Genomic DNA, 12571 nt, shown 5'->3' with positions numbered 1-12571 from the left:
CTTCCAGTTCCTGCTGCTGAAAAACATCCCCACAGCATGATGCTGCCACCACCATGCTTCACTGTAGGGATGGTATTAGCATGGTGATGAGCGGTGCCTGGTTTTCTCCAAACGTAACGCCTGGCATTCACTCCAAAGTGTTCAATTATTGTCTCATCAGACCAGAGAATTTTGTTTCTTATGGTCTGAGAGTCCTTCAAATGCCTTTTGGCAAATTCCAGGCGGGGAGTGACTTCCGTCAGGCCATACAGGCCTGATTGGTGGATTGCTGCACAGAAGGTTGTCCTTCTGTAAGGTTCTCTTCTCTCCACAGAAGAATGCTGGAACTTAGACAGAGTGACCATCAGGTTATTGATCACCTCCCTGACTAAGGCCCTTCTCCTCCGATCACTCAGTCTAGATGGCTGGCCAGCTCTAGGAAGAGTCCTAGTGGTTCCAAACATCTTCCACTTACAAATGATGGAGGTCACTGTGCTCATTGGAACTTTCAGAGCAGCAGAAATTTTTCTGTAACCTTCCCAGCCTTGTGCCTGGAGACACTTCTTTTGTCTTCAAGCTTGGTTTGTGCTTTGACATGCACTTTCAACCCTGAGACCTTATGTAGACAGGTGTATGCCTTTTCAAATCATGTCCAATCAACTGAATTTACCACAAGTGAACTCCAATTAAGCTGCTGAAACATCTCAAGAATAATCAGTGGAAACAGAATGTACCCGAGCTAAATTTAGAGCTTCACGCCAAAGGCTGTGAATACTTCTGTACATGTGATTTTTCAGGTTTTTTATTTTATTAAAAAGAGTGTTTGTTTTATTTGGTGAACAGTACTATATATGTACTACTGTATATAGCTCAACAGCTCTGACTGGCACAGTTGTGATATAAACTGCAATGCTATTGGCTTTTTTTTTTTACTCTAATCTGTGTACTGTATATTGTTCCTGTTTCAATCAAGATTACATCAGACATCGAATATAAATGCACATTTCAAAGGACTTCACAGGGACTTTAAATATGTATTTTGTCAGAATCTAAAACAACCATACCTGTTTGTGTAGAAATACTGTAAGTGTTTGTTATGAGGATGTTTAATTGTAACTAAACCAACCAACTTTAATATGATTTTTATACTTTTTTCTGAACATGTAGATGTTGTTAAGCACCTATTTGTTTATTCCAGCTCTATTTTAAGTGTCCTCAAAGAGATTGACATTTTGATGAAAAAGGTTTTTAGGCTCTACTCAAATTCCACTGGCAGTTAAAAACCCAGAAGGCGATTAAAATGCAGCAATTATTAATTTGCGTGTGAGATCTTTGACATCTCTGGTGTCATTTGCAGATGAGTGCGGTCGGTATCACAGAAAACGTCAAAGGGGATGTAAAGAAGTTTGAGATTTGGTACAATGGAAAAGAGGAGGTGTATGTTGTTCAGGTGAGTCATTATAGCAAGGTTAAATCTCCACAGAGTGCAGTGCATAAAAAGTTTGGAGTGCCTCTGTCATCGCTTATTAACGCCTCTTCAATGCTCAGAACACAAAAATTGCTTGTTCACAGTCCAAAATGCACAGATGCAAAATCCTGAACACATTAGTTTGTAGACTGCAGAATTGAAAATATGCCACAAAAGTTATGAATATATATATACATACATACATACAGTTGAAGTCAGAATTAGCCCCCCTTTGAATTTTTGTTTATTTGTAAATATTTACCAAATTATGATTAACAGTTTTTGTTTTATTTAAAATTTTTAAAAATCATTTTAAGGTCAAAATTATTAGCCCCTTTAAGCTATATATTTTTTCTTGCCTAGTTAACCTAATTAACCTAGTTAAGCCTTTAAATGTCGATTTAAGCTGAATAGAAGTGAAAATGAAAATATCTAGTAAAATATTGTTTACTGTTATCATGGCAAAAAATAAAATCAGTTATTAGAAATTTTTAGAGTTATTAAAACTAGTATGTTTATAAATGTGTAACAAATCCGTTAAACAGAAATTGGGGAAAAAAAATAAACATAATAATTCTGACTTCAACTGTATATGTATGAATGCAAATTTAAATTTAAATGTGAATTTAAAATAGAGAGCAGACTAATTTGAAGAATAGTTAAAAAATAATTCCAAAAAATGTGAGATCATATTAAAAATGTTGGATTCAAAACCAGAAAGAAAGTATTATTATTTAAAAGTGAGAAATCAGCCTTTTTTGGGACCAGAAATCATGAGAGAACACTGAAAATTATTGAAAAGTTAATTTAAAACTGGAAACAAGAAGAAAATATCATAAATAATAATAATAACAATAATAAAATAAAGAAAATATAAAAAATGTTAAATTAATTTACAATTTAAAAATAAATTTACAATTATTCAATAAATTAATGTGTAAAAAATTATATATATATATATAAATTATAAAAAATGTAGATAAATATCAAATAACTATGTAATTTGTTTAGTTTAGTTTAAAACGTTATTAATCCCCTTGGGGCAATTCATTCTGACATGGTGGTGCTTCATATATAACAAGAATGACACATTTAGCACAATAAACACCAACACTTAACATCAAGTACACAAACAGAAAATTTGAAAAAAAAGAAAAAAATTCAATAATAATAATAATTTATAAATATAAAAAAATAAGAACTAATAATAATAAATAATAATCCATCAATTAACTACATTTATTATGTAACCGAATTACTTCAGGCACAAAAGTAAATTTATAATAATTTGTGGAACATCTTATTGCCCTAGTGGATCCAAGGGGCATCCACTCAAACTATTTGTATAAGGGGTGTGTGCTATACCCTAGTATTTCATGTGCCATTCTAAACACTTGCTGTTAGTAATAGGATGCAAGACTTCACAGGGGAACTCCTAAATTTTTCTTGTTTTTTATAGACAGTGAGGAAAACCAGCAAATAAAGGAAAATGCCAAAATACTTTCAATAAATGAATTGTGAAAGGTCTTAAGCATAACTTTAATGTCTTCAATCTGTCTGTCTTTATGTTCCGATTGCTCTATTTTTCAGGCACCAACTGTAGATGTGAAGATTGCGTGGCTCACAGAGATAAGAAAAATCCTCAACAATACGCAAAAGACTGTCAAAGGTTTCTACACTGCACCTCCATTACTGTTCATATCAGTGCTGAATTTTGTTTTATTAAATCAGTCTTGGTCAGTGGGTCAAACTCTACCTTTGTGTTTCTCAGGAGACTCTCAGCCAGACGGAGAGCAGCCTTTATTTCCACCACTGGCTGACAGGTGATCCTCACTGTAACCCACGCTTCCTCTTTACAATCTCTTCTGTAATATAGATGTATAATGCGTTCATCAGCATTCATGTTTGATCTTCACACAATAACAACAGTTTCAGTTTTCACACACTGTATGCTTTTAGCCTGTTTGCATGATGGATATAATGTATAACACTACTCAGAATCATACTGGCATGAAAAACACTTTCTGAAGTGCACTTTCTCTTCGTTTCTGAAACTTGTTTGATGGAAACATTCGGTTTGGACTTTGAAGAACCAATTGTAATGTGCTATGTTCATTAAAACGTCAGAAATATTTGGAAATGTGATTGTGCTGTTGGGGGATAATCTTGTTATAATGACCTGGTAACGCGGTCGTTGCTTGCATTTTCTGGTTGTATAGCAGTTGCATTCCTGGTCATGTTTGAATTATCCTTGTTTTTTATAATATTTGGCATGTTAACTAGTGTTTCCCAACCCTGTTCCTGAAGGCACACCAACAGTACAGATTTTCAACCTCTCCCTAATCAAACACACCTGAATCAACTTATCATAACATCAGAAGAGACTCCAACACCTGAGGTTAATGGGTCAGAAAAGGGAGACATCCAAAATATGTACTGTTGGTGTGCCTCCAGGAACAGGGTTGGGAAACACTGAACTAGATCAATGGTGAAAAAAGGGTTGTCAGGTGCTTGTAATTATAAAGTTAACTATAAAGTAGTTAAAAAACTAACAGACAGGGAACATTTAACAACTGCAAACTTGATTTCATGTAGAAGACTAGAGGCATAGTTTACCCAAAAATTAAAATGACCTCATCATTATTCTCCCTTTTGGTTTAAAGTTTTATGCGTTTCTTTCTACTGTTAAACAGAAAAAGGAGATATTTTAGAGAATGCTGGTTGCAGGAACCCACTGACTTCCATGGTAGGAAAAAATACTATACAAGTCAATGGCTGCCAGTTACCAGCATTCTTCAAAATATCTTCTTTTGTGTTCAGCAGAAGAAAGCAACATGTAAACGAATACATTTTGAACAATTGAACAATGAGTAAATGATGACAGAATTTTTAGTTTTGGGTGAACTATGAATTTTCTGTTACTATGAATTTTTGCTGTCTGTTTGGACAATTTAAGTGTATTGCTGCTAGTTTCTTTTCTGCGTTTTAGTTTTGCAGTACTTCTTTTGGTTTGCTGGTTCCCTTCACTGTATTGTCAGGTGTTTCCTTCTTCCTTGATTATCTCAATAATTTCCATAGTTGAAAAAAAAGGATAATCCAAACAAGTAGCAAATAAGAAAACAAGCGAAGACAACAATCAGCAAGCTGGGTTGCCAGGTCATAGTAACAAAACCTGATGAGCATAAAAGCCTAATTACTTGTAAAAAAAATTGGTACTTCGCAAAACAGTTGACTAGGGTTGGGTCGATAGACGATGCCATCGTCCATTGCCGATGGCTGATAGACATCACGATACTGAGCCGGCATTGCAATCCTCCGCCCCGCCCCCGTCGCAAACCCACTCGTGAAAAATACACACTTAGGCCCCGTTTACACTAATATATCTTAGTTTTAAAATGGCATTTTAGAACGAAAACGATCCACGTCCATGCAGGCGTTTCATCTAGCATTTTTGAAAATATCTCCGTCCACACTATACCACTGAAAACGCACATGACGTGACCACACACAGACACACACACTGTCATGCGCTCGTCTGAGCTCCAGGCAGTGCTTTGAGCACAAAATCCCAAAGAGCAGTGCACGACCGGTCAGTTTATCAAGGATTTACTGCTGGATCGCGTCTCACTATAGTTGTTAAACGTGATATTTAATTAATCTTGTCTCTATTTAACGACTCTTCGGTCTTTTAAATCTATCAGGTAATGTGTCACAGTGTCAGTACACTTCAGTCTTTCGCTTTCACACTTGTACTTAGTAATTTTAGCGAAAACCTCAGATACTGTTGGTTGGTTCCTGTTGGTTGTGTGCCTTTTTAACTAACCAAGTTTGTTGACGCCATTATAATGACACAGATATCTCTGCCAGAGTCCTGCGGAAAAAGTGATTGACAGGTGGTAATTTGTGTGTAACTTATCTTTATTTATTTAGGATTTGGTTATGGGTAAAACAAAGGCCATGCGAATGTTGAAGTTGAAAGAGTAGGCTACAAATAATTAATTCGCTATAATTAATTCACCGCCACCTACAACGACAATGCCATCGCAATGTTTTACATTAGACATTGTACGATGCCAAATTGGTCAACATCGCCCAGCCCTACAGCTGACAAGGACAGATTAAGCAAGATAAAGAATGTGCAATTCATACACAGCTTCTAAAAATGCTATTTGAATGCGTAAATAAAAGATAACACCCCAGGATATAGTCAACTGATACCGATATTTTTTCAGTGCATTTACAGTAAAATCCTTGCCAATTTTTTTTTAATTCCTAGCATTTTAAAAACATATATTTCATATAGCCTCGTGGTGTCCTGAGTTTGAATCCCAGCTCACTGTCCTTTCCTGAACACCCTCACACACCCCAACTTCACTTCCTTTCCAGCTACTGTCCTATTGAAATTAAGGCACAAAAAAAAAACGCCAAAAATAACTTACTTCAAGCAATGGGCTAACTAATTGATGAGCAAATGTCTGATTGGTTATACTCATTATTATTTATACTCGAACGAAATCAATAAGCATAGGAATATAACGACATTTGTAAAGTTATCTGCAGCACATAGCACTTTACATTTGGCATCATTGATTTCTTTGAATGTCATCATGTTGTTCAATGGAATACGACTGCGGTCGATACCATGTTAACTCCGGTAATAATACTTAATGTACAAATTAAATGTAATTTACTGGCTCTCATTTCATTACCATTGGATTTATTTGCCACTTTCACTCGGTTGACTGCAGTCCTGTTCTAGAATATCCAGTTAGTGACGACGTTTGATGGTTGTTGTTGTGTTTTTGCCCTGTGCTCTTCGTTTCCGCCGGGTTCATCGGTTGGTGGTGGGGTCAGTGTGAGGCATATTTCCGTGTGCATGCCCTGGAGTCCCACACAGATCACTGGCTGCTCAGGTTGTTTTGATGTCCTTCCTCACAGCAAGCACCAGGGGGCGTCCGTCAGCTCGGAGGAGGCCGATTCAGGCCGCGTGAGTCCGGTTCTGACAGATCCAGTCATCATTTCTCCGCGTCCCAGAAACCAGAACCGTCGCAGTGAGTATCAGGCCATTTTCACTGGCATTTAGGCTTATAGGTTGATGATGGGAGCAGAAAAGTTCACTGTGCTGTCGAGCATAATGTGTTTTGGAATGGGATTTTCAATATGTGATATGTAATTGGTTGGCAGTTTCTATACGAAATTGAAATGCTGTTATTGCAATGCATGTCCTTATGGTTGGGTTGGTTATGTGTTGCAGGTTGGCCAGGGACTTCTCATTCAGTGGACATCTGTGAGGGTCTTGAGGACTGGACCACTGATCTCTCGAACATCTCAGATTCGGATGAAGAAGACGATGTGCTGCTGGTGAGCTTGCAGCTTTTTATATTTCTCAGATTCATAGTTATATATAGGAGAGAATGAATTTACTCTCATACAGTCAATTGTTGGGGAACTTTTAAAACTAACCCATTAAAATTTTGAGTTACTCCCCCAGAAAAGTAACTATTTGCATTAGTTAGTTACTTTATATGGCAAGTAATATGTTCCGTGACTTTTTCTTACCTGGCTGAAGTTTGATCTCAGAACTTGCAGGGTTTTTTCTTCTTTTTTTAAATAGAGGAGCTCTGTAATTAACAATGCACTGTATAACCTTAACTTGCTTTTAAAAAAAACACATCAAACGTTTTACAGGCCACATATACAGATTAATGACAGTTTAAAGCAATGTGTTTGCTACTTTTTGTACTTTTTTTCTTAATAGTTAACTAAAATCACTGTCCATCAATACAACCCCCTTTTCCTTTTCCCCATCTTTTTGATCCAAGATCAATAAACACTTTCATATTTTCTTATGACAAACAGTGCAGGATCTGCTGTTTTTTCACAGTTCAAATCATGTTTTCTTTGAATCCCGCCTTTCCGAGAGATTTACTTTGCTCTTATTGGTCAGATGGCTGGGTCTGTTGATCTAAATTTTAGCCCCAGAGATTGCTCAAAACTAAAGGGTTTTAAGGTGTTTATTTAGTGTAATTTGCTTTGACCTTGTATTTTGACTATGTTGTTTTTAAGGTTCCTGGAAGATACAGAGCAATGTTGGACCACCTAAAGTGTGGCAAGGATGATGTAATAATCAAATGTGGTGATGTCATTCACGTGCTGCAAGAGAGTGCCATGGGGCTTTGGTAGGACATTTTTATTTATTTATTTATTTATTTTTTTTTTTTAAATTTATTGATATATAAATACTTATATATATATATATATATATATATATATATATATATATATATATATATATATATATATATATATACATATATACATATATATATATATATATATATACATATATACATATATATATATATATATACATATATACATATATATACATATATACATATATATATATACATATATACATATATATATATATATACATATATATATATATATATATATATATATATATATATATATACATATATATATATACATATATATATATATATATACATATATATATATATATATATATACATATATATATATATATATATATACATATATATATATATATATATATATATATATATATATATATATATATATACATATATACATATATATATATATACATATATATATATATATATATATATACATATATACATATATATACATATATACATATATATATATATATATATATATATATATATATATATACATATATATATATATATATATATATATATATATATACATATATATATATATATATATATATATATATATATATATATATATATATATATATATATATATATATATATAAGCCATTCGCCTATGCAAGTCCTGATCAGTATCAACAAGCTGAACATTTTCATTAGTATTAAATATTAGTATTAAATATTAGTATTAAATATTATTAAAATATTCTCTGTTTGATATAAATACAATAGTGAAAATATATGAAAATAATTCACAACATTAAAAAACACTCAGTTCAAATCACTAGTTTTGAATGTTATAAATGAAAGTAATGTATACAGGATGTTCATTTTGAGATTTTGTTAGGATTACATTTAACATGTTGTTAAATTAAATCTGAGCTATAGAAACGCTAATGTAATTCAAATGTAAAAGCAGAACTAATATTCAATATCAACTTTTATATATTTTTGGAATAAAATGAATTAAAATATCTTAATGTCATCTATTAATCATTCCAATAATGCACCCTTAACTTTATTGATTGGTTTGTTTATTTTATGAAATGCCAATATGGTTTGCTTACTTGACCAATTATAAGACTGCAATTACTCTCTAATATCTACTTTTTGCATATTCGTCTAGTATCAAACATTGATTAATTACCTTCAGGCTGAGAGCATGTTAAAATAAAGCTACAAGCAGCCATTGATCAGCAAAGCACAACAGAGGCAAAATAAGGAGCAAAGCATGGCAGGAAGGTTGAGGCAAACCACAAAAAATGAGTAATTAAAGATATTTTAATATAATTCTAGTCTACATGTTGTAAATAACCAATTTGTATAATTTATTATTATATTTTGATAAAAAGGTGATTCTGTTACCAAATAGATGACATTACAATGACATAAAGCTTTCTGTCAACATGTCAAAGATTTACAGAGAAACAGTATGGAGTTTGCATCATGCCATCAAATTTGTTGATGTGAATTGTGTAAAAAATATGCCAGTGGAAATTTATGACAAAATTCATAATGGTTGAAAAAAAAAAAAACATGAAAATATTGTTCAACTCATTATGCTACTCTGAATCAAACAAGACCAATATTGTGAAATCTTTCAGAATTTAAGCAAAAAAATAAATCCAATCTCCTGACCACTAGGTGGTACTATACCAAAACTGTGCAGGTCATGGTTGCCACAATACGTTTAAGTTTAGTAATTACATTAAATAAACAACAGAAATTTTTGATACCTAATAACTTAAGATTTGGAGGCCGACAATATTAGCCGATAATTATAAAGAAAAAAAGATTTTATTAATGGTGCAGTAGGTGATCTGCCTAATGCTAACTGTCTAGAATAATATCTTTGAAACACAGGCTGTTTCTTAATTCAAAGAACGCACAGAATGGACTTGCATTCTTGTGGAGACCGGTCTTGCCAAGTGTCTTCGGAAGAACGAACTCGGGAGACCATGAGAACAGAGAACGCACCCTGTGAGAAATGAGATGCTGCGTTCTTCCCTCTTCCTAATGGTCACGTGACCGTCATGTGTTTTAAATGGAAAATTATTTAAACATTACAGCATTCATACAATGGTTTATTGTTTTTCCCCTTTTCAAAATATAGACTATGCATAAAAACATTATAAATATACGTTGCACAATATAAATAAAAAGATTTTAATACGAATTTCAGCAAGCAAACACCCTTAATGTGTTTATTCCTTTATTAAGATGTCCATGGTACTGTTTACTTTCACCCTCTAATTTAGGGAAATTCCTGAGGTAAATAAGTGATATCTCTGAACTTTAATAATAAACCTAAATAAACTGCTGCGCTTCCCACCTCCAGTCGCAATGACTTCTCAGACTTCTAGAGCGAGATCGGTGCTCAAGTCTGCATCGGTGCGTCCTCGATAGCAAGAACACATCCGGGAAGTTTCATGCGTCCTCCGTTCTTGCGGTCTTCAGTATTGGAACTGAACTTTGGCAGCTGATGATGTTACATGAGACCACGAGGACGCAAGACCGCTGAAGAACACATATTGAAAAACAGCCACAGTCACTCCAATGGCATTCAAAGCCACGCCTCCTTAAATCACGAACGTGCACATTAAAGATGACAGAGATCCACTAGATTATGTCATTTGTCAGTTAGAAAACTTTATAGTACTTTATTATACTACAATTCTGAAGGAAAAGCTGTATTATATCTAGCATGTTTTCAGTTGTGTATGTTAGTTAGCAAGCACAACTCAATGTTCATAATGTGCAATATTTCATGCACGCAAGGACCGCTGGTCTCACTCTCTCACTAGCTTTGTCCTAAAGCTGCTATTGTGTGCTTAGTGGTTGGCCGGCGGGGTGCAGGAATTACACTTATTACTAAGCCATACTTCCATGCTATTTCAGAGCGAATATTCAGAGTAACATGGTAAACATTATAGGGAGCGTGTCACAGGTTATCAATGTTTAAAAATGAACCAATGCGAATATAAACCCAATTTCACCTCAGTAAAGCTGACTAGGCGGAATATGCTATTTACTGATGTTTTGTTGTTAAACTAAATAAAAATTGACATTATCGATGCTGTAAAAGGTCCCTTATGAAACTGAAAATAGTCACATCAATCTTTCGCCAGAACATTTCAGTGGCTGAACAACACTTCTGTGCATATAACCCATCTGTAAAACAACAAATAATGTTTCTGAAGACAATCACCTACTGCACCTTTAACTTCAGGCAAGTTTGAACTGATCTCTGAGGTTTATTAATCATTTTTATCTATGGCCAACTTTTATAGAAATAAAATCTACTGCCTGACTAAATAAACATAAATAAAGCAACCAAGTCACTGTATATTAACCAATCAAAGTCAAAATACCAGTAAAGTAATAAAACATTGAGGGCAGCAAGTGGTTCAACCAGCGGAAATATTACATCCTTTATTGACTTAAAGATATTGGCCTAATTTTGTTATCAGACTGATAACAATAACATTAAAATAGCATTTATCAACCAATAAAGATATGGCCACTGATATATTGTATTGATAAATTGTGCATGTCTAATATTAATAAAACTAACAGATGCCTATGGCTAGTGTTAAATCACTATAATCCCTCTATTTAAACAAATCAGTGTTTTGCTGTAATGCCCACAGGCATGTTAAGAATCTGACTCGTGGAGGTGAAGGAAAACTCCACGTTGACACACTGTTGAGAATGCTGGGAGATGCAGGCAGAAGCCCCTCCATTCAGTCTGGAGGTGGGATCGTGGTGAGTAATATGACAGACATTATGACAAAGATGTTGAATGTTTAATTTTCAAGAGACAAAACCGATCATCCCATTGTGCTGTCTTTCTCTGAACGCACTTGTGTGTTTTCTCATAGGTGCGGGAAATATAAACAGCAGGAAGCCCAGCAACACCTCAGTACATCCACCACATGTACCCAAAGCTCCCACCATGTGACAGCCCTAAAGGCCATTACTGTCATTCAGGACTTGAGCCCAGTCACGCCAGCCTGACGCACACAAGCACACACCAAGTCAGGAAAACAGAGCCGTCTGCTCCAGAGTAAGTTTCCATTTGCCATCAGTGGGGGATTATGTATGGATTTACAGACAAAAAATGGATTCATATCTCTTCTCCAATGAGCCAATGACACCATCTATTTACTACAACAACAAAATCTGGAAATAAAAGGAGCTTTGCAAACTGAACACTGATCCACTTCATCACTGGAAAGTACTTCATCACCGTACTGTGCCATTACACACCGTATTAAACATGTATTTGTGTAGTTAGCACAGTAATTTATTAAAATAGTACAACCGAAAGGTTTACGGCCTGGGGCTGTGAGAAGTATTTTTCTCTTTTTGGATGGGTTTGATGATCGGACACTTGTTTAAAAAGCCATTTTAATGCTAAAAGGAATGCCAGTGCTTAAGTGAATGAAAGATAAACACATCACTAACTTGTCTAACGTGCCAAAACCTGACATTCCATTTGCAGATCACCTGCTGGGATTTCACTCTTTCTTTATTTTATTCCTCTTCTTATTTCTTCTCAAATCACTTCGTCAACAATAGCTTTCCATACCATCAACAGTATATGAATGTATGTTTTGGAATATTGCATAAAAAAGGCTGAAAAGAAATGCACAGAATGTCATAAGAATGAAAACCAGTCGAAAAATGTTTTAACACTTCAGCTGTGTTGGAAACTATTCTCACCGGCCACTTTATTAGGTACACCTGTCCAACTACTCATTAACAGTAACTCAAATAATCACTTGCTACAACCGAGGTATGCAGAAGAGCATCTCTGGATGCACAACACGTCAAACCTTGAGGCAGATGGGCTACAGCAGGAGAAGACCACACCGGGTGCCACTCCTGAAGA

General features: G+C 34.5%; 1 protein-coding gene across 1 annotated transcript in view; it reads left to right on the top strand.

Moving 5' to 3' along the window:
- LOC130236425 (proto-oncogene DBL) overlaps positions 1-12043 on the top strand; it is a 32363-nt gene extending 20320 nt beyond the window's left edge. Inside the window, exons 20-27 of the mRNA XM_056467125.1 lie at positions 1337-1429; positions 3038-3116; positions 3219-3270; positions 6302-6498; positions 6702-6808; positions 7514-7626; positions 11328-11431; positions 11559-12043. Of these exons, the coding sequence (XP_056323100.1) occupies positions 1337-1429; positions 3038-3116; positions 3219-3270; positions 6302-6498; positions 6702-6808; positions 7514-7626; positions 11328-11431; positions 11559-11638 (825 nt within the window). The 3' untranslated portion in view covers positions 11639-12043. The remainder of the gene's footprint in view (positions 1-1336; positions 1430-3037; positions 3117-3218; positions 3271-6301; positions 6499-6701; positions 6809-7513; positions 7627-11327; positions 11432-11558) is intronic.
- The last annotated feature ends 528 nt before the right edge of the window (positions 12044-12571 follow it).

The sequence above is a fragment of the Danio aesculapii genome, chromosome 10 (genome assembly GCF_903798145.1).
Source record: "Danio aesculapii chromosome 10, fDanAes4.1, whole genome shotgun sequence".
NCBI lineage: Eukaryota > Metazoa > Chordata > Actinopteri > Cypriniformes > Danionidae > Danio > Danio aesculapii.
Note: the sequence above shows the minus strand (reverse complement) of the source record. Positions and strands in the feature narration are given on the sequence as shown.